At 33.2% G+C, this 22,576-nt stretch overlaps 1 protein-coding gene across 5 annotated transcripts in view; it reads left to right on the forward strand.

Annotated features, from left to right (window-relative positions):
* The window catches only part of LOC118187711 (protein madd-4-like), a 557,221-nt gene that overhangs the window by 516,051 nt on the left and 18,594 nt on the right, over positions 1 to 22,576 (forward strand). For all 5 annotated transcript variants that reach the window (XR_015042253.1, XR_015042254.1, XM_085821131.1 and 2 more), the window contains exons 16-21: positions 257 to 463; positions 1,515 to 1,674; positions 4,846 to 5,078; positions 9,429 to 9,712; positions 10,380 to 10,532; positions 16,621 to 16,803. Coding sequence is in view for 3 of the 5 variants with exons in the window: in XM_085821131.1 (XP_085677257.1) it covers positions 257 to 463; positions 1,515 to 1,674; positions 4,846 to 5,078; positions 9,429 to 9,712; positions 10,380 to 10,532; positions 16,621 to 16,803 (1,220 nt within the window). In the remaining 2 variants the exon portion in view is untranslated. The remainder of the gene's footprint in view (positions 1 to 256; positions 464 to 1,514; positions 1,675 to 4,845; positions 5,079 to 9,428; positions 9,713 to 10,379; positions 10,533 to 16,620; positions 16,804 to 22,576) is intronic.

Here is a 22,576-nt window from a genome sequence, read left to right on the forward strand (position 1 = left end):
AAATTTAGGATATTTAATTAAATATTGATAAACATTACATTAGAATAATAATAAAAAATAAGTGATTATACTTAAATCTTGTGTTTATTTGGATCACTTTTAGCGACATCGCCGAAGCAAAGAAAAGAATAGAAACATTTATAAGAGCTATGCATTTTTCAGTTTTCAGTGTGTTAGGTAACATAAATAAAATTATAACGAATGTTATACTTCAAATGGTATTGCATGCATGTAACTATACGTAACAATTTTTCAGGCCCCAAAGACAACGAAAGGACGTCGGAAGAAAAGTTCAACCGTGACCGCTACCGGCCGAATACTTCAACGGAGCCCAGGCACAAAGTCAACCAGCAACCGAGGGAAAATAGAGTCAACAGCGGGGAAGATACGGTTGAAGACACTCGTAGGGAATATCATTACAAGACAAACACAAATGACAATCAAAATAGCCACCAAGATTTGAGTACGTATCCCTAGATACGTTTTTACTAGTGTAAGAGAAAGCTACAATCTGTTATTTTAGACTTGGCACATTAGGCCATTTTCGCTTACCCGACTTGTCTTATAACCACAGTTGATTAATATTGTGTGGCCTCCCCTCATTCCACATTTGATTTCCGTTTAAAGTATTTTATTTAGAGAAAAACACGCGAATGAAGGCTGACTTGAATTAAATTCTCAAATTCTGGGAAAATATAAAGGGGTTATCACATCTAGCAGCACTCCCTGCTAGACGGGACTTTTGTGAAAGGGGTTATCACATCTAGCAGCAGTCCTTCCTAGACGGGACTTTTGTGAATAACGAGATTCTGGTAGCACTGTATTAAACGGGAAGATTCCTAGAAGAAGCAGTTCCGCTGGAAGCGAAGTCCCGTCTAGTTACAGAAACCATGTTCCGGCTACGCGGAATATTTTGTAACTTCGACGAAAATGTACCGTCTGCAGCTCTGTACCGCGCAGAGATCAATCAAACAATCAGACGAAAGTTCTGCTTCTAAGGGCTTACGCGATCCCAATCTGAGCGATAATCGATTACTGTATGGCGTTCAAGTCTTTGTAGTAAGTGAAAATAGTAACCTAACTACGTGGGTTTCCTGGAAATGTGGGGGTTCTGAGAATTGTCCCTTTCGACGTCCACTCTCGCGTAGCGGAAGCATGTAAGATAGCGACTTGGTGATGATGAGACGTTTTACGAAGGTAAATGCTGGAGGGTCAGAAATGCCTTGAATATTTTAGTTAATGATAGTTGATTCTCATTTCGTCTTTCACAGGCGTTCTAAAGAAATTTCTACTTTCAGTTTTCGGAGGAAAATCTTTAATCATCCCTTTAATGTATTATTCGTCCCATTTCCATCAAAATGCAATGCCAACATATTAAAAATAACCGCTTTAAAAATTCGTTTGCTTTTAATATTTTATTCTTTTTGTCATATATAATAAAGATTTGTTACCTTTCAACTTTTTGTATTCAAAATAAAGTAATCATTTTCTTATATTTGTCTTCTGCTTTTCAGATAATAAACCAAAACTATACTCAACAGAGGATTCTACGCTTGAGCTCAGCACACTAGATAGAGTACCTCTGTACATACAAGCTCAGCAAACAAACAAACCACCAGTAGCCCCAGTGCCTACATCTAAGACTGTAGATTCAGATGAACTTGTTCCATCAAGGTAAGCTTGAATGCCTTAAATCAAATCAGTGCCACTCATTAGCAAAGTGCTAGCCACCACCCCTGCTTTCCTCTATCTGTAACGGACCAACGTTTTGTCTCTGATTAAATTGCCAGTTATTTTATGTTTGGAATCTTTATTGTCACCTCTCTCTTTCCATGTCCCATCAGAATGCAAATTAGTTGGCTTGCATTTAAGTGAGTGTTTGAGAATATTAAGTCAGAACGTATTCTTTATATTGAAGGCCACTAAGTTTGCTATTTTAAGATAAGAGTCTCTGTTTCAGGTGTTGCTTTAAATTTACTGATAGTAAGATTTCACGCCGGTGAACTCCGAGCGAACTTCGTGATAAATTACTCTGTGCAGTCTTTGGTTATTAAATATTTAAATTTAGCTTTACGTTTATATTTTTACCTTCAGTTCTCGTCATAAATTCTGGCAAATTTGTAGGCACCAAGTGTGCCTTCTTTTCATCTATTTGAGTTTAAACCTTCTTAAGTGTCTGTACTTTTAGACTTAGCGATAAGTCGTTTTATCAAAGGTTTGGTCACTGTTTAAAGTTAGTAAAAACTTTGCACTTTACAAAGTAATTGGCTAATTCGCAATTTGCTGTTACAAAATCTGTTGCAAAAATATGTGGTCTCCGAGTATCATTTATCTGGATAGCATTTAAAGAAATTTTAGATTACAGTAATTTTTGCAATAATTACGATAATTAAAATTTGACAGTATTATTTTACGTATGGTAATAAAGTTAATATTAATAAGTTTTAACAAGATTTCATTTGGTGCAAAGACTGAAGTTATAAAAAGCAAGTAAAGAAACAAGGAAGAAAATGATGAACAGATAACAATATAGTAAGTAAATAAATGATAGACTTATTTAAAAAACTCATTAGAATTCCAGTTATCCGGATCCTTGTTGTCGAAAACTCCATTTATCCGGATTACTTGTCTTTTTCTTAAACCACGTAAAAAAAAAAAAAAAAAAAAAAAAAAAAAACCTTTGCTATTCATTTATTTGCTTTTTTATATTTTTTATTTAAATGACATAGAAGGTAATACATATATTTTAAAAAACTATTAAAATATTTGAAGAAATTCAAGACAAACTGTTTTGTGTGGAGAGAGTTCATTATTTAAAGGATGTACTGAGACTGAAATTGCGAGATTTGACGCCTAGACAATTATAAAACCACCGAGTTGAAGACCATGAGCTTTCAGGGTTTCATAAATAATGTATTCTGAATTAAAAAAATCTGATGTGAATGACAAATTAAAAAATGGGAAAATTAAAAAATCTGATTTTCTTTTCTTCTAGTCATCAGTGATAAAAGTTACATTCAGAGTTTTATAGAAACTTTTTAAAAGCTTATCGGTAACTCTCTGGTCTTCAGGAGACGATACTTTTCAGACAACAAAGTAAAGATGTAATTATTAATTCAATAGAGATCGAATATACGCGGAAAAAAAAGATACAATGGCGAACATAAGAGAAAAGATAGAAAGCTGTAGCAACAGTTGGCATTTTAATCCAAATTACATTTTATTATGAAAAAATCAAAATAATTGAATTGAATTCGAAATAATTTTAATTAAATAAGATACGAATGTTTAAAATTCTGTTTAGGTACACATTTTCTATGCAAGATCAGTATCTGTAGAGAAGGATAGGACCACCGACCGACACCTGACAACAATAAGTACATTTTAGTAGTACGTATTTAAAACGGAACGGCAATTTGGCATTGCTTGCTGTAATAACATTTTACACTGCGAAAAATCAGAGATAATCCCGGTGGTTGTAATTTATTACCAACCGTGCTATGTAGTGTGTATGTACAATAATGAAAACCTTATGTACTGTAAAATTTTACTTTTTTCGTCATAAACACTTTCAAAAGCGTTTTCAGTGACAGTGCTATATTTCACTTTAGAAACATTTTAGTATATAGATGACAAGAAATGATGTACGAATTTTGAGTGAAACGGAAGCCAACAGAATACTCAAGCAAAATCGAGTATCGCTAGAAGACAAGGTAAACTGAAAGAAATTGCTGCTTTTTTGATTTCCTCATCACTTGTCACTTGCGTCGTCTACTCGCTTTTATGATTATTATAAAATTAAATTAAATTTTATTCCTTTAACATTGTTATTACCTTTTTGTCTTAGATTTAATGATTTTCATTTCTTTTGTGTTTCAGATTTGTGCATAAAATACTTTTGCAAATTTTAATAAACAATCATCTATGGCCCAGTAACCATCGATAGACGCCCTTTATGAGTAAATTATATTCATAAACCTAGGTTTCATTGCAAATATCTCCCCAGTAATGAAATTATATAAATTTCATAGTGATTATGTAAACGTACAAGAAAACATTTAAATGAATTCGAAGAAAAAAATGTTCGAAAGAAAAGTTCGAAGAAAAAAATACTAACTGAAATAGATTTCGAATTTAAATAAAATTTTTAAGCGAAAACAAAATTTTCCCTTTGATGTAAGTCATAAGAGTATGTTTTGAACAATAAAGATAAATATTTACCGAACTGAAATTTTTTTCGATTGTTGGTCGATTAACACCACGAAGGCACGCATAAAGGAATGAGAAAATGCCTTATAACATATAGAAACTAAATTAGAAATTAACTTTTGATTATCTTGTATTTTATTGCATGTTTTTGAACTCTTCTTCTTTGTGTTTTTTTTCACTTTCACAGTTTCATGTCATAAACCATAAACGTATTTATATTTTGTGTGTATTTATGTAAAACTAAGCGTACATGACATTGTACTGTGATGAATTATTACTCTAAATAATACTCGTAAACTTGAAAGCATAAAGTGGAAAAAATAACTATAATTTAAGGGTGGCGAAATCATATATCTAACCATGGCTGGGCTCCAGCTAATTACAATGCATTATAAATCGCACTTAATGTTTCTAACTAGTGAGTCGCAAATTACAGCTAATTCGTTGGGGAACAACCTAGTGGAATTCTGTCTTTTCATATCATTTGCAGTAGTAAAACTTTAATTCAGATCTTTTCCGCTTTTAAGTTACCTTTGTCTACAGAAATTTACTTTCTGATATTTATTTATATCTCCGTAACTAAATGTTATGCCAGCTTCAAAAGGCTTAGTAATATTTATCAATCCAAATTTCTAGGGGTCAAACAGATCTTGATAAGAACCGTCCTAAACTGAAGACTAAACCTTACGGCACAACATCTGAAGAGAAATCTCCCAATCAAGTGATCTACGGAGAAACTTGGAAGCAAACTTACGACGGGTCTTTGAGGGCTAAAAACAAGCAGAAAGATGTGTGGAAAAATACTGATCTCTTCTCCGATCAAGAAGAATTAAACGTCGGCACTCCTCACGGTGGGAAAGGATTCCCGGGTGAATATAACTTATTATTTTCAATTTCATTTTTCAAAACTATTATCATTTCACGATGGTTCAGTATACGACATTTCAAACTTACACCATTTCGGAAATTGGGCCAAAACGGTGAAAGATAATTATAAAAATTATATGAAAATATAAAATTTAAGTTTTGTGAGCAAATTCCAGCACTAGACCGTAATCGCAGTAACTATTAATAGCAATATTTAGCATTGTTTCATCTGCTTTTGGTTAATCTTCTTATATGGTAGTTACTATGCGGTAGACACTATCTGTGACTGATAAAGAATTGGTAAATGGTATACGTGAATAGAAATAGATATTAATTCTTTCGAGTTCTTAGAAGAAGAAAGAAAAAGTGACTAAGTATACTTAATTTCCACTTCAGAAAGTCCGGATATCATTTTATATTTTTTTTAATCTACAGTCACTTTTTTATCAGTAGATGATCCTCAGCAAGGACTTTTATCACTGGGATTTTATCACTGGTCACAAGAACTTTTATCACACCATAGCCCATCTTGATGGCCACCACCGGATTAATCAGCGGGCCGGGCGTGCAGCTCTCCAGAGCGCTAATCTGCGCCAAATGAGTTAAAATAAACAAGTTGTTTACTGTCGTTAATACTATATCAAAAGGCTCAAGAGATGTGGGTACAAACATTTCTTCGTCTGGTACCGTTGGCGCTGTAGCGTATTCTTCTTAACAGTTAGATTTGAACTAAACTATATCCTAGATTTGAATTAAACTGTATCTTGTTCCTTCTAGCTACAGTCATAGTATTCGCTAAAACCAGAAAAGTATTCAAATTTTATGGCATTAAGTAATAAAACGTTAGTCTTAACTGGAAGACTGTTAGAGCTTTCACTACATTGCCACTATATCTGAGTGAGTAAATTTTCTTGCTGTATGCAAGAGTGACTATTTTGTTTTCCATTGGTGGACACTTAGCTGACTTACGCTTGGCCGGTACTAAGGCCGGAAATGGTGGCCATTTTATTGTAGAAGTATCTAATAGTTGGGACTTCTTTAAACTCCAATGAAGGTACGAACAATTACAGTCATGCGTTCTTTCGGATTCGAAGCCGGGCTCTTCGGTATTCCAGTAGGCTTCCTTATAGACTATACCGTCCGAGCGGAAAAATGGCTACTGTAGTCAATCGCTATGCATTGGTAAGTATTTACAAATTTGGCAATAGTGTAGCAAACCAGATCCTACAAATTTCACCATATTTTTTCCTGTTGCGAATATTTTATAGCACTTCGAATGAAAGCGGCAATAGAAGAATAATGAAGCCTGCAATGCATCATTTTGTACGATGATGTAAACTGCCATGGTGAGAATCGTCAACGTCATGCTTCAGATGAACTAGCAGAAATGCAGAAACCTATTCATGTATTAGTTCATTTTTATTCCAAACCATTAAGTTGTAGAGACATTAGGTATTTTTTTAAGCAGGAATGATGAAAAATGAGCATTACTTTCGCCGGGAATGGAATCACGGACCTCTGAAATACGCTCCCAGCGTATGATATACTTGTAGAAATGGGAAAGAAATGACTTGTAGCATGCAGACCACTACACTACGAAGACATACTAAGAAGGCGGGGAAAATACCTTATAAAGTTATCAAATGAAATATAAAAAAAGGCCTCTTCTTTGGTCGCATTTTCTTTTTGCAAAAAGTAAAAGTACAACCGGGTACCCAAAATACACTGAGCTTTTTGAGCAATTGCATTATTACTGCTCTTAATTCTGTTAACCTTCTTCAAAGTAGCTTTCATCAGCATAGACACTATTTCCAGCCTTTTCCCGTTTCGCATGGAAACTGTTCTGGAGCTATTGACACAGAACATTATGAAAGGCAAGAAACGTATTTTCTTATAATTTATCCGTCCCCGTTACTGGCTTTATTTTTTGGGGGAAGGGAGGTAGATGGAATTGTTTTTTAAGAGTTTTCTTTATCTGCGGAAATACAAAAAAAAAAAAAAAAAAAGTCTCTTTGAATAATAAGATTTGGTGACAACGTGTCTCAGACAGAAGCAGTATGTTGATTTTCCTCAAGAATTGTCTGATGTGAGATTCTCTTCAAAAATCTAGCGAATAATCTATCAATAATCTTCATGGCTAGTCTATTGTAATTTCTCAAAGTTTTACCCATTTCAGTGGAAGTCCAGGTCATAGCAGTGTTCATCTGGGATGTTGACAATTTTAATTTGGAAAGTCACTCTCACAGTTAAGATTTACGAAAAACATCCTCTTTTAAGATTTTAGAAGCATAACGATTGTCGCGGCCTCAGTTTTTCTCAACAAAAAATAAAATTTCAAAATCATACCAACACATTTCTTCTTTGGTTACACATTACAAAACTGGCAGGCCGTTACAAACAAGGAAATAGAAATCAGAATCGAGGAGGAGTCGCTCTACTCAGAATGATGCCACACGGCAAATAACAATTAAACTGAAAAGGCTTAGTGATACCATCCGTTATTACAAAATAATCGTTTGCAGTGTTGTCATTCTGGTTATTTTTGAGTACTCCTACATATACGAATAACCACAGACTAGTAGCTGTTACTAACAGATTCTTGAAAGCTCATCTTCCCGTTATAAAATAGCCTAACTTAGAAACAAAACATCTCCTTTTGGGATTTTATGTCATATGCATTCCGTCTGTAACTGTCTGCGTTAATAAAGTCATTACTTTTCAAATATAAATAACAGTGTAATCTAAGTTTCTTTTAATATTTGTTGCGACGTGTTCATTGCAGTGGCGTGGCAAGGGGCTCGTACGTTCCCTGGAGCAGCATCCAGGTAATGCCAAACTGATGTTACAAAATTTTAGTATGAAATATTTTCTAACTGGAGGGGGCGGTAAATCATTGACTTTCCCGGGACGCTGAAATCTCTAAATACAGATCTGGCTCAGTGTATAAAGAATCGTTTATTGTTATTAAAGAAATCATGTTAATTGACGACAAATTATTCAATGAAGGCTTGTGACTCAATTAAAAATGGGAGGTCTGTAATTCAGTAATCGCTAAAATTATATATTAGACCGTAGAAAATTAGGGATGTACTGGCCTTCTGACAGACAAGTAACGTTATTTTTTTTATTCAGAGCTTTTCTAAGAGTCTACACCAGTACTCCGCAACCTTTTCTCACCTGCGACGTACAAAAAATCTTTCTGGAATTTCGTGGCACACCAAAAGCTAATGTATATATGTATTGATTTATACACAAAATTTACAATAAATTTTTGTTTTTAATTTGAAAAATATACAATTATAAAAACATTACATATTTATTTATATGCAATCATAATAATTATCAATGTGATACCTGCGCTTGCTTCAATGAACACAAAAGTTTTATATTCGGCTCAATATCTGACAACGCAATCAAGTAATTTTTGTATACCATTTGTTGTTATTACTGACTGCGAAATTTAAAAAAAAAATTAAAAAACAAAAATTCTTCAATTTGATTGGTTTATTTCAAATTAAAAAAAAAAAACAGTTTTAGAGCTATTATTTTTAATTAAAATGGTCCGAAACCAATATATTTCGTTTAAATTTATGTTTAAACAAAAGTTATATATTTTTGAGTTCCGAGTTATCAAGGAAGTGCCGAAAAAATTCAAATGCTGACACACTTACAATCACACACACAACAGTGAAATATATAAAAACATTTAAAATAGACATTATTAAGGAAAAAAATTGTCATTGTGTATTAAATACATGATAAAAAATTGCAAAATGTCAAATACATGTATTTGATTGCGGCACACCTATATCCTACTCATGGCACACCAGTGTGCCGCGGCACACCGGTTGCGGAGCACAATAAAATACGAGTAATGCCATCTCTTGTTTTGAATGAAACGACATGCGATTTCATTAAGTTTGATTATTCGTATACAAATGAATTCTTTTCCTATTCCCTTCTTTAGTCAGTTGTTTTAATTTTTATCTTTCTGTGCAGTTCCTTAATTCTTATCTTTCCTCCTGTTCCTGTCATTTGTAAAATTCTTGTTGATTTCAGTTAGTCCGCTTTAGAAGACAGTATAATGTGCAAATGTCTTTTTGCATATTATACTGTCTTGTAATGAAGAGTCCTTAAATTAGGAAATATATTAATGCAATCATTAATTATTTATTTTTACACAAAAAAGATATTCTTGCACCAAAAACCTTCTAAAGTTCAAATTTTATTCAAGGTTCTAATGGTAAAAGATATTAAAAATTAATTAACCATGAAACGATTTCTTGGAAGATGAGGCATAGCGAGATAGTATTACCTTTTGAAATATGTTCTGCTTTAATTTTTTAATTTAGATGAACCAGCTCATTCCGGTGCCGCGAGTACTCATGGTGTCTCCCACATCGAGGTCTTTCTGCGGAATTTGCCATCATTTGGGACAACTAAAGCCTCTTACTTCGATCCCGATAAGGATTCAGATGAAGAGGAAGTTGAAGAGGACTATAAGCTTCCCGATCCAACTGAAATGGTAACCAACAGCTTCGTTCTAGGCAAAGGCAAACCAGAGCATGTGAAGTTTGATTGGTTTATTACAGAGTGGTCACCATGCACAAAGTCGTGTGGTGGTCATGGATATCAGGTAAATAATTTGCTCCTTTCGCATGTAGTTAAAGCTCACACAGCGAATACTTTTGTTATTTCATTCGTTGAGGTATAATTTACCTAATTAACAGATAAATACTTAATACATTTCATTAGTGAAAAATTTAAAAAAGCCTATGAAAAATATATTATTTCGAAAATTCGTATTCCACCTTGCCCAAAACATTTAAAACGTATGTAAGGTGTATTTTAATTTTATAACAGTTATTTTAATTTAGATAACATTTCCTGTCGTTCCTTGTTTGAACTTAAAACTTACAACTTCCTATCAGAATGAATTTTTAGAGTCGCGTTGAATGAAAATGAGTAAGAAGTAGTATTTAAGGATGGTTCTATCATCTCATGTATTCATGTTCTATGACTTGGATTCTATGACTTGATTTCTATTTCTTGACATATTTCTCGTAGAAATTATGCTTTATTCTGATAATTTGTGATAGAAATGTTTTTATCGTTCCAAAACAAACAAATTTAACTATTTTTAGACATGGCCCCGTTAATCCGCAATCCGATCATTTCTGTCCCAGTTAATCGGGATATAATTGTATATATGAATTAGGATAACAATTATTCGTGTATTTTCAACAAAGTGGTATATGGAAAATTACCAAAAGACTGTAATGTACTTGTTGCTTTCGTTTTAGGTACGAACATCTCAATGTTTAGTGCGTTTGGACAACGTTTCGAAAGCTGTTGATAGCAGTTTCTGTGAAGACGCGAAATTAATAACTCCAAAGAATGTCCAGAGTTGTGGAGACGAGGATTGCCCACACTGGGAAACATCACCTTGGTCTCAGGTATAATAAATTACATGATTATAAGTCTCATATGCATTTCATCGTGATTGCTAAGTCATTGAACATCCATAACTTTATAATAAATCTTCTTTTGTGCCAAATGAGTTGGTTTTCTAGCTTTTGGCGTTGCTCTTTTTTATGTCTAAAGTAAATATGAACTAAATCACATGGAAGCCATATATGAGAGATATCAACTTAGAAACACAGCTACATAAAACTTTATTGCATTTAGACGTATAACGTTTGTAATGGCAGAGATTTTACGAATTCCGTCAGATGCTAAATTCATAATAAATAAATTACTTAATTGATTCCGGATCTGATTACATTGGAATAGTAAGTGATCTCGTTACATTTTTTCATATGTATTTTAAACGCTTAGTATGTTTACCTTTGCTAATATGGCAGACTTTTGTGCTTAGTTAGGAGGATTTCATTGAATGCAGTGAAAAGTTGTCTGATGCGACAGTTGAATGAAAACATTGATGATTACTTCTTACCAGGATGGATGGGACTATCGGGTCAGGAAATTTCCCGAGACTCCGGTGGTTACCTGATGTCGATATATTTTAAAACGAATGAATCGTTATTTTTAATATTAGTATTTATGCTGCAGAAAACAGTAAACTTATTGGAAGAAAAAGCTATAAAACACTGATAACAAAACAAAGCACACACACACAAGAGATAAACTAAAGGCAAAAGTACGAAACTCATCGTCTTAACCGTGTCTCGTTACTTGTCTCGAATTCATCACTACTGGACCTCATTGCTTACTCCGTAGCATAAATTTTCATGTCCAGCCTCACTCTCGATTTCATAAGGATACCTTGTCATAAAAATGCTGACACTTTTATCAAGTCGGCGAGTGTTCGCGAAGATAAGAACCTCCTGTAAGCTTCCTGGTGTCGTGATGGAGGTTGCAGCTTTAATGACATAAACTGAATTAAGTGTACCAGGTACCTCTGTTGTTTAGGTTAGATCGTCCATGCGTCTTTGCGAAAAACGGCTATTTTGCGAAAAGATGCTGGTACTTTTTTTTTTTTTTTTTTTTTTGCAAGTTGAACGCACCAGTCAGACGAACCTCATCCACCCCTGATTCTTTCAACAAGCTAATTATCCGATAATCTCATAGATCATTATTAAGTTCTGCAACATCTCAATCAAAATCTGCCTCCGAGACAGAGATCATAAAGTATCTCGTAAAAGTATTTACCACAGAAGTGCGAATGCGTTAAGAAATGGAGGCTATTATGGTAGCCTTAATCTCTGGATTTAATTCCATGCCGCTATTTCGTCTTTGGATTTATGTCCCCACTCCTCGCTGATTTCCAGAATATTCGCAAAATGTGGTTTGGGTCGATCCGTATCAATAAAGGTTAATATGTAGAGACATTAGGTATTTTTTGGAAGCAGGAGAAATGAAAAATTAGCAACCCTTTCGCCGGGAATCGAACCACGGACCTCTGGAATACGCGCCCAGCGTGCAGACCACCACACCACGAAGGCGTGCCAAGAAGGCGGAACTTAGCGAGTTTGCCTCTATTTCAGTGTTATAAAATTTTAATTTATCGCGTCCCCTATTAGTTATGAATTCTTAAGATGTTTGTTAAGATATTTAAAAAGATTTACTTTGTGGTCCCTGTGGAGTCGCAGCATTATATTTTAATATGGTTACTAAGGAATTATAATATCTCAGAAAATTTATGAGAATTAATACTGTAATGTATTTTTTTCCTTTTTACCGTATGCCTTCATGGTGTAATTGGAAGGACGTCCGGCTAACAATCGGGAGGTTCGGAATTCGAATCCCGGCGAGGGCATTCCATATTTTTCATAATTACTGCATGGAAAAATCCAATAACTTTACAATGAAAAATATGTATTTAGATAACACTTGCAAATTCATTATAGAAACACATTAAGAATAATGCTCTTACGGAGCTAAGCCCTTTATTAGCAATTCTTAGGGGTCCTAGAAGAATTTATGTAAAGTTCTATTTAGTAATGCTGTTTAATTCTTTTGTCACCGTGTTTCGAACAGAAGGACATCTTCAAAATGACAACCTTTTAAGATGTGTTTTATTTGAGGAAAAACTAAATAATATCTTTAATGAAAGTTTTAAAATATATCGACATCAGGCAAAAGATCAGGAGAATTTGAAAAAAGCTTCAAGACTTTGCCAGCTAGGTGTTCTTTGACGATGATGTCTGTACAGCTTGCAATGTGGACATGAAGTGTGCAACGTTTTTTTTGTCTTCCCTAACTTTGTTCTTACCTTCCTAATGTACGGTGTCGACGCTTTCAGTAAGATTTTGTTAATAAGTTTTCCTACGAGCATGGTTCTGTATAATGCCTTTTAGTCAGAACAAGTGATTAGGCTTTTGTGCTTTCTTCTCTGCAGGGATCAAAGATATACTCCAATCGACACTCTTAACGATGACATCCGACCTAATGTCTTCTAGAAAAACCGGGTTTGAAGTCACACCGACCTAACTTTTTATGGTTATCAATGAAGTCGGCTCGCATTACAGTTATGCATTACAATGCGCGCCAACGAACACAGCTCGCGTAGCAAATTTACGACAGATATTGCGCATATTTAAGGAAAAAGAATTGCTTCGCCGAAGAAACGAAAAGTTACACGGTAAAAGAAGGGTGACACGTGTATACTGAGCAAAAAAAAAAGGGAGGGACAGTTCTATATCTCCCGTTCTACTGGGCAAATTGACAAAATTCAAATTGCGTTTTTCATATCTCGAAAGCGCGATTTGGAATTTATATTAGATTTATATATAGCATTGTTCTAACATAGGTATTTTGACACAAAATCGGACTTTATCTGAAATTACATACCATTTTTTTTTCATATTTCGATTCTACGACTCAAATTATGCCTGGATATTAAGTTTTGTAAAATTTGGTGCGAAATTTACGGAGAAATTCAGAAATTTATCTTGGCGAAATTTTTCCAGTTTGGCCAAGAATAATTCACTTGGCGAGTTTCCTAATATATGGCAACCAATTTTCCTTTCCCTTCCATTATGCTGGAGCGAAAAAAAGGGCACCTCGTTCCTACCTTTTTACATTGTGTATGAGCGGAATGTAAGTCACTCGTTTCTACTTCCAAATAATTTTAGCAAAATGTTTAAACCACATCTGATGTTTTATCGCTGTCAACAAATATGCCAAATTTCAAAACGCGCCAATATATAAATACACGTATATCTTCGAAAATTTTGAATAAAAAACTGCAATTTTTTGCAGGTATGCTTAGAACTACGTCTACTTTAAGATGATGGAAAAACTTTTATAGATTATAAAACAAAATTCTTTTTGAAAAATTTATAAAAATTATTTAAAAATACAAATTTTAAAAGTAACTCATAAAATATGTGTGAATTTTATTTAGAATGAATTTATTGAATTTCGAAATGTGAAAGGAAGAATCAAATACGATTAATAAAAAGAGAGAATAATAAATATATACCTAACTCAATTAACATTTGGAAGCTGAAATTTTGAGAGCTAATTTTTCAAAAACTACTCGTGCGAGTTTTACAAAACTTGGTAATTCGGCGTAATTTGAGTCGTAGCATCGAAATATTATGGAATATTATGGAATGTGCATAATATGGAAAAAAATTAGTATGTTATTTCAGAAAAAGTCCGATTTTCTGTCAAAATATCTCTATCAGGACAATGTTATATATAAATGTAATACATATCCGAAGTCGCGCTTTCGAGACAAAAACGCAATTTTAATTTTGTCAATCGGCCTAGTAGAACTGTCCCATTTTTTTTTTTTTTTCGCAGTGTACATGACCATAGTTGTTTCATACATTTCTTATCACATGTTGCACTTATAGTTCTTCGAACGGTACATTATTTTGACATATAATATCTGTACATGATTTACATATCGATATTTTATAAACAATTTTGACATATATACGCATAATTTTTACATTGATATTTAACATACTGAAGCATACAGAGTCAGCAGAATCCATAGTAATCTGTATCCATAGTAATAGTTCCTCCAGTCACGAGCTGCTTTTTCAGGAAACGGGAAATGTTAACTCTCTTATAACAGCAGTCGGGCAGTTTGTTTTGCGTAATTTTTTTAGAATTGATTTGTTGCGCGTTATATCCTTTTGTCTAACCTGACGAATTTTTTGGCGCTGGTTTCTTATGCCGACTCGATCATTTGTTGGTAGTGGAATACGTAGTGGTCTGGGTCTCCTGTTTGGCCACAGTTATACAGGTTTGTTGACTTAGACCGAATACCTGAAGACAGATCATGAAAGAGCCATGGCATTTTATAATCCAGGTGATAGAAAATATGCAGGTGATGAAGTTGAATGAACTTAAAGGTTCGTCTCCTTGTGGAGTCGGAAGTTCCATTAATGTTACCATTGCTTAATCAGGTCTTTTTAAATGTACTTTTTAAATATTGAAGCCAGAAATAGTACTACAGTAAGTAGGTAAAAGTAAGTAGAATTGGGTTAGAGGTACCTCTGGAATTTCCAGGCCCATGGCAGCTGCTTTTGCTTTTAATCTGCCATTTCGCTACTGTCTATGGTGTTGTCTGCTCGAAGAAATAGGGTGGCAGGTCCACGACAGTCTGTTTTAATTTGTCAGGTGATTAAATTTTGTGTATGATCTCGCATTATCGGGATGAAATGCAGTTCCAGTACGATTAATGAGCTGTGGTATTTTCTGGAAGATGGATTCCATGAAACTATCCAGTTGGCAGCACGCATTCAAAATGATTTATTGGCTTGTTGGTAGTAAACTGGAAACAAGACCACACCCAAGTGTTATCACTGACAAAAATTGTTGGAATTTTTGGATGAAAAGTATTGTCACGCGTAACATACTTACCTGAACTTGTGCCCTCACTTGGTTCGCCCTTTTCAAAATGTTTTTCATTGAATAATATTCAATTCTGATGAGGCCGTAAATCAGCACCTTGTTCAGCTTTTCGTCGATAAAGCTAGGTTCTTTTGTGAATGAGGGTGAGTGAGTGAGTGGGGTTTTTGGCGCAAAACCAAAAGTGATTATGACGCGCCAAACACAAGGTGAGATGATCCAAATTTATGAAATTAAAATACAATAAATAAAAACAAGTGGACAAATGTACCAAATCCAGAGGATGCAGTCTCATAAAAACAAGGTAAAAGCGCACATTAAAATCCAAGACACAATCCTCAAAACAAATTAAATTAGGTAGTAAAAGCCAGTCTCTTTTAAATAATAAAATAAATTACAATTAGCCTCTCTTCCGATTAAACGGTCGAGAGGTAAGTCACAGCTATTAAAATGTTTCTGACGAAGACTATTAAAATATGGACACTCAATTAAAATATGACGGACAGATAAACAAACATTACAATTTAAACAAACAGGCTCATTCTCAGCATTTAAAAGGTAATTATGTGTCACACTAGTGTGACCAATTCTGAGCGAGTCAAAAGAACTTCCTCCTTACGATTTCCAGCAAAATCACAATGCTCGATTCTGGGCTTTACATGTCTTAACTTGTTTTGAAGCTGAACATCCCAAAGTTGCTGCCATTTTTTTCGGATCTTTTCTTTCACAACACAACAGATGTCTCCAAAAGGGATGAGGCGACTGGACAATTCAACAGCACATTTCGCTGTGATATCTGCCAGCTCATTCCCTTTTATGTGAATGAGGAATTACGAAGCTTGTTAAAAGAAATTAAGAATTTATCAAACAAAATAGGCAATATGCCATTGACTGGTCTTTTTTTTTTTTTTTTTTGTAAGTAAAGGACATTCGGAGAACACAGAAAAAATTTATCACTACTTTTCAGATAACTTAATACATGTGCTGAAGTCTTTTTTAATCCGTACAAATTATCCACCGTGTTGACCAGGATGGGGATTCGTACAAATGCAGACCATATTGGAAATGGTGTTCGTTAACATTCTCTCTCGTCTGGCAGTAATGTATTTGACAGCTTTTCGAATAACGCAACAAATCTTTTCCAGGAGAGGTAAGTAATGGGAAAGTGTGAATTTGTTTTTCGTTACATGAGTTTCCAAATTTTTCTTACAGTGTCTGGAATCGCAGTGCTTCCAGTGGCACACAGCTTACGAAAAGCGCTCCGTATTTTGCCGTGCGGCCAACGGGACAGACCTTCCGCTTTCTCTTTGCGACGAGAAGACGCGACCGAGGCGGAAAAGAGAATGCTATAACAGTAACTGCAGAAGTGTATGGAAAGTCGGTGAATGGTCCGAGGTAAGAATACCTGTTAAATAACTTATTTTTTGCATAAAATTTTAGTAATTTTTTCCCATCAGTTTCTTGAAATAGATCTCCTTTGTGTGAAAATAATATATCATTTTTATTGCCAGAGCACACATATAAGCAAGCACAAATATATTTTAATAATATTCAAATGACTAAAAGTTCACAAAAATTACTCCACTCGTAAAGTTAAAAAAAAAAATGAAGTCTAGGTTGTTTCAAGATAAGATTGAAGTGTGCTATCTGATTAAAAAAATGCAATATCTGATTTTATGTATAAATCTTTTGTATGACATTCAAATTGTACCCATTTATATTACCATGGGCTTAAAAACATAATGAGCTGCGTTTCACTTTAAAGTTGAAATTCGATGTATAAATGGTGGAATTTTTTCAAAAAACTGGATACGTTCAGTGGCGGTTTAAAATCTTGACTTGCAACATTGATAGTACGAGATGAGAATGTTTTATAATCTTCCTACATATTCATATATCTTTAACTCTTAGCAAACCGAAGTCTTCGCTAACCTGAACGCTTAAAATACCGAAACGTCTGTCCCCATCCATTACCGATTTCGTCCGTTTCCTTCTCTCCCCGTCCATTAACGCATAAAGAGGTGTGACGATTTCAGATGACATCCTTTTTACTTCCTAACAAAGAAGCCTGCATAAAGCTGTCTGCCATAAACTCGTACAATGCATTTGGGGAAACTGCACCTGCTACTGCATACCTTAGGAGAAGGGAAGAAAACAACAACATCGCAATCTCAACGGTTTCAGGCGTTTGTAGTCGTTTGAATGAAAGGCCGCCTGGGGCGTTTTGGCCTTCATAATGTTAAATCCGGTATAAAACTTTACAATACTCTACGAAGTACCTATTATTTTACATAATATCTCAAGAGTTTATTTATATTTTAGGTAAGGGAATAAAGATTTCAATGACTGAAATCAATTCGATAGTCCATAGAAATAAATGTCTGGCGATAAGGTACAAGAGATGCACAAACTCAGTCTGTAGATACGAATATTACTTCTATAGCTTCCATACTAGCATAGATTTTTTGTCCATTAGCCTTTAGACATAATTAAGTTTAAATGCATGTAAATTTAATATAGGAATGGTTCAAGTATATAGTTGATTGCTGTTACATGTAGATAGTTTCATGGGCATGGATATTTTCTGATTTGTTGTTCTGAATACCTCTTTGATACCATATTGCACCTGATCGGGAATTTGACGCTGCCTCTCTTTCTTATTCATTGTTGTCATTGTATTATAACCAGCCAACAACATGATTATAACATGATAAGTCTAGTGAAACATGATTAGTCTACTGAATGATTAGCCAGTGAATAACATGATTAGTCTGTTATTTATCTGCTATTGAAAAGATTTATTAAAAATGATCACTATATTGATGACCTTTCAGCTCCTTCTACTTTCTCCTTCGACTTCTACTTTTTATTAAGTGGCATGAGGGAATGAATGCAAGTTATTAAATAACTACGATAATATTTCTGTGTATTAGAGTCGCAATTATCTTAAAAATAAGAATTTAAAGCGAAAATTTAATTTTGACGAAAACGCTAGTGATTTATAATTCAACGATAATTATTGGACTTTTTAAAGTTATCTTTTTAAAACTAAGTATTTTTTTCCATAAGTGGAACCACTTTTAGAACATAAGTTGCTAATATCGGGCATTAAGGTATCACGATGCAAATTTCTCCGAAATATTTTACGAAATTTAGAGGATTTTCGGAGATTTCGCGAACGTCAGATTTTTCTTCGATTGTCAAATAAATTTAAGAATTTCGGATATTTTCCCTGATATATTCTAATATTCATTATAATGACTCGATGTCTCTCACATTCAAATAATTGAAAATTTTTTATTAAGAATTATTCTATTTTGACTTTTCTAAAGCATTATTCTGTGAAATATACTATGAAGATAAAATAACTATGAAGATAAATAGAATTATGAAGATAAATTAGCCGAACACAGTTTTAAAGAATGTGTCATTCAGCAGAATTAATTATTAATTTTGAAAACAACGAGTGAAAAATCTAGTTTTATTAAAACATTTTAATAAGCAATTTTCCTCATGAGCTGAATTATTGTATTTCATTAAAAATAGTACAGGTAAGTAGATCATTCATAAGTCTAAAACAAAGAAAATTTTGCTTATTTCATAATACATGTTCTTTATTTGGGTATATATGTATATGTTACCAGCAAAATATTAAATCCGGTATTCTGCAGAATACCTAGGCATTTTTCGAATGCTGAAACTGGCTGGCAATGTATGAGACGATTAAACATTTCACACATTGCGTAGGCATGACAAACCAGCAAAGTAGGAAACACATCTCCATATTGTATACAATGCCTAAGGAAGGTATATAATAATTCGTGCAATTGTAGAGTCATTAGGTTATTCTGAAGCAGGAAGACATGAAAAAAGTGCAATGCCCTCGTCAGGACTCGAACCTGGACCTCTCGAATACACGCCAAGTGCGCTACTGTTAACACCACGAAGGCATGCAGAAAGAAAATAACTTACACAATAGGCGTGGCCTGTTATGATCATAAGACCAACTTGTTTGGTTAGGTGGGTCAGGCTGCACCCACTTCTGGTACCTTATACAATATATTAGTAGTTGTAATGAGTGTGGCAGAGAATAGAATCTACCTATTTGGAACTTCTGAAAGAATTTTAAAACTACTACGTACGAGATCATTGTTCATTTTATGTGTTAAGAACTTTCTTAGAAATGAAGATATTCATGGCCACAAATACCTCTCTGGTCAGTTGCAGTTGCTCAGTCCATTGGAAGTGGCCACAGATTCGTCAAGTATTTGTTTAAAACAAAGTGTCGAAATATGAAATGTCTGTGTGTAAAAGAAGTAATGAACTGAATTCAAAATGTTGTCAAGCTGTGTGTAAAACAAAGTGCTGAAATATGAAATGTCTTTGTGTAAATTAATAAGTAATGAAGTAAATTCAAAATATAATTCAAGTCTGCCATGTTTCAACAAATACGTTAATTTTCTTATTTTTTGTATTAAAATTTTGTTTTCTTTAACAAGAAAAGCATTTTGTTTCTTATATTATTTTATATTAGTATTATGAATATAGTATATATTTACTATATATATATATATAGTATATATTACTGAATATAGTATATATTTACTATATATATATATAGTATATATTACTGAATATAGTATATATTTACTATATACTTATATTTAGTATTATGAATAATTTTTAATAGCATTCTTTTATTTGTAGAATTATTAGGTTATTTTGAAGCAGGAGATAAGAAAAGTGAACAACGCACTCGCCGGGACTCGAACCTATACGCCTCGAATAATTGATGGTGCTACCGTTACACCACGAAGGCATGCTGGAAAGAAAGAAAAAAATACCTTATATACTCCCCCTTTTAAAGGGGGACTGCGGATTAGGGAACTCAGTCGCCAAATCCTGATCGTGACGAATTATTGTCCACTACCTTTTAGTTCGGGCGCTACTGTAGAGTCATTAGGTTATTTTGAAACAGGACATATGAAAAATGTGCAATACCCTCCCTAGGGCTCCATCTGGACCTTTCTAATACGCGCCGAGTGTGCTAGCGTTACACCACGAAGGCATGCTGGAAGGAAAGAGAAAATACCTTAGACATTATTTTTTTCAAATTAACATTTGCAGTTTTGAAGAATAAACGTCTTTTAAATAATAGCCTTATCATGACCCTTTTTTCATACTTTGCCTAAAGCATTTGTCATGGCAATTGCCTAAAGCATTTTGTAAGAGCATTTGTCATTCTATAGTATGCTTAGGTAAAGAAGATAACAATTCTCATATTTCATACTTTGCCTAAAAACAACAAGCGCACTATAAAATGCTTGGGTATTCTACAGAATTCTTTTCACACTTTGCTGGTAGCATATATGTATATCTAGAAAAGTAATTAAAAATAAATCATGGTATATAACTCTGAAAATGATTATGTGTATATTGCTTAATTTCTCATTTTTTGTTAACGTATAAATATATATTTTTCATTAGTTATTTTGCCTACTCTTTGACACTAAAAAATTATCAGTTATTATCTTTTATGTAATATCTAATGATTATTGTGTTAAATTTTGTATCAATTTTCTCTTATCTCAGTTTTGTTTTCAAGTTTTTCCTTCGATTGTTTTTAATTAATGCCTTTCTCTTAGATATTTAATCACTTTTGGTTTATATTAATTCAATATGTTATACCTCTTTCTTGATTAATTAATTTTGCAGCATTTTGAGCAGCATTAATAATATTTATTAATTAAATGTTTCTCAATTTTTTATCTTTATGTTTTTCATTACAAATTTATTTCATTTCATTTCCCTGCTTTGTGGAAAATAAATGCTGTTGTGTTTTTCAATACATTTTGTGCAAAATTTAATTGATTTTTGTACTTTATTTATGTAGAAATATATTCATAAAATCTGTTAAAAATGCTATAGTGACTGATAATATAATTTGTCTAATATATTGTTTCATAGTTTCAATTATATTTATCATGTTAATGTTTTCAGAATGTATGTTTACTCACTATTTCGTGTTGAGAATATGTTTCTGTTGTTTTATGAGCTAAATTGCATGTCTCCCCATTTTTGTTTTCATCCTGTTTTATCATAGTTTCCTTTTATGTATACCTCCACCTGTTTTCACTTAATTTGCCTCACATCGCTTGATGCTATTTTGAAGCATGCTTAATGGTAAGCATGTAGTTCCAAAGATTAAGAAATTTAAAATAAGTTGTGAATTTTAGATACAGATTTGGGTCAAGTGGTTTGTATCTGAATTTTCAATTGAAAGATAAGCTAGATCATTAAAATCTATTTTTAAAGCAATTTGTAATTGTTAGATTAATTTTTCATTGTCCAAACAAATTTTGCTTTGTTTTGATTTAATTTTTCATTGTCCAAAAAAAAACTTTGCTTTATTTTGATTAAGCATAATTTAATATGCTGACTAACATTGACTAAGTCAGTGTCAATGTCAATCAAAAGCCCTTCTGCATATGAGGGAAGTTTGTAATCGGTTTATTTAAGTCAAAGAGCAAAAATATTCTGCAAAAATTTGCATCAAATGAGACTTTTAAATAGTAAATGAAATAAAGATAAGCAAATAAGAAAAAAGGTGAGGGTAACTTAAATCAGAATTTGTCAGATTCAGGCCTAGCACATAAATAAATTTGGGCAAATACACAAGACATAAATTTGTGTCTTTCCTAGGCAAAAGTTGCTAACGGAAAATTCAAACTGATTCTGTGTAAACTGATTACATGCAGAAAGAAACAAAGAAAGAAAAATCAAGTCAAAGATTGTTGTGCTATCAGTCTGCTAAAAAGACCCTATTTGTAGAAATTACTACTCATATATATATAGAGAGAGAGTTCTGACAGAAGACGATTTTCTTCGCATAGCGAAAACGATAATGCCAGATTTAAAGTGTTAACAAATAACAATGAAGAGAACAACTGTTGTAGTTTTATATATTAAACGTAATAAAAAAAAGTCAAAAATCAAAATAATAAGGTAAAACATAGTTAAATAAATTTAGATTATCAAGATAAATTTAAATTGAGCATAATTAATTAGTTTTAGGAACTAGGGTTAGAATTAAAATCGCTAATTCGGGATTAAAATCTTTGACAGGTTTTGTTGAATATAGAATGCTTCAAGAAAATCTCATTCACAC

Source organism: Stegodyphus dumicola, chromosome 7 (assembly GCF_044657685.1).
Source record: "Stegodyphus dumicola isolate Sdum_Otavi_A_Nest chromosome 7, ASM4465768v1".
Taxonomy (NCBI): Eukaryota; Metazoa; Arthropoda; class Arachnida; order Araneae; family Eresidae; genus Stegodyphus; species Stegodyphus dumicola.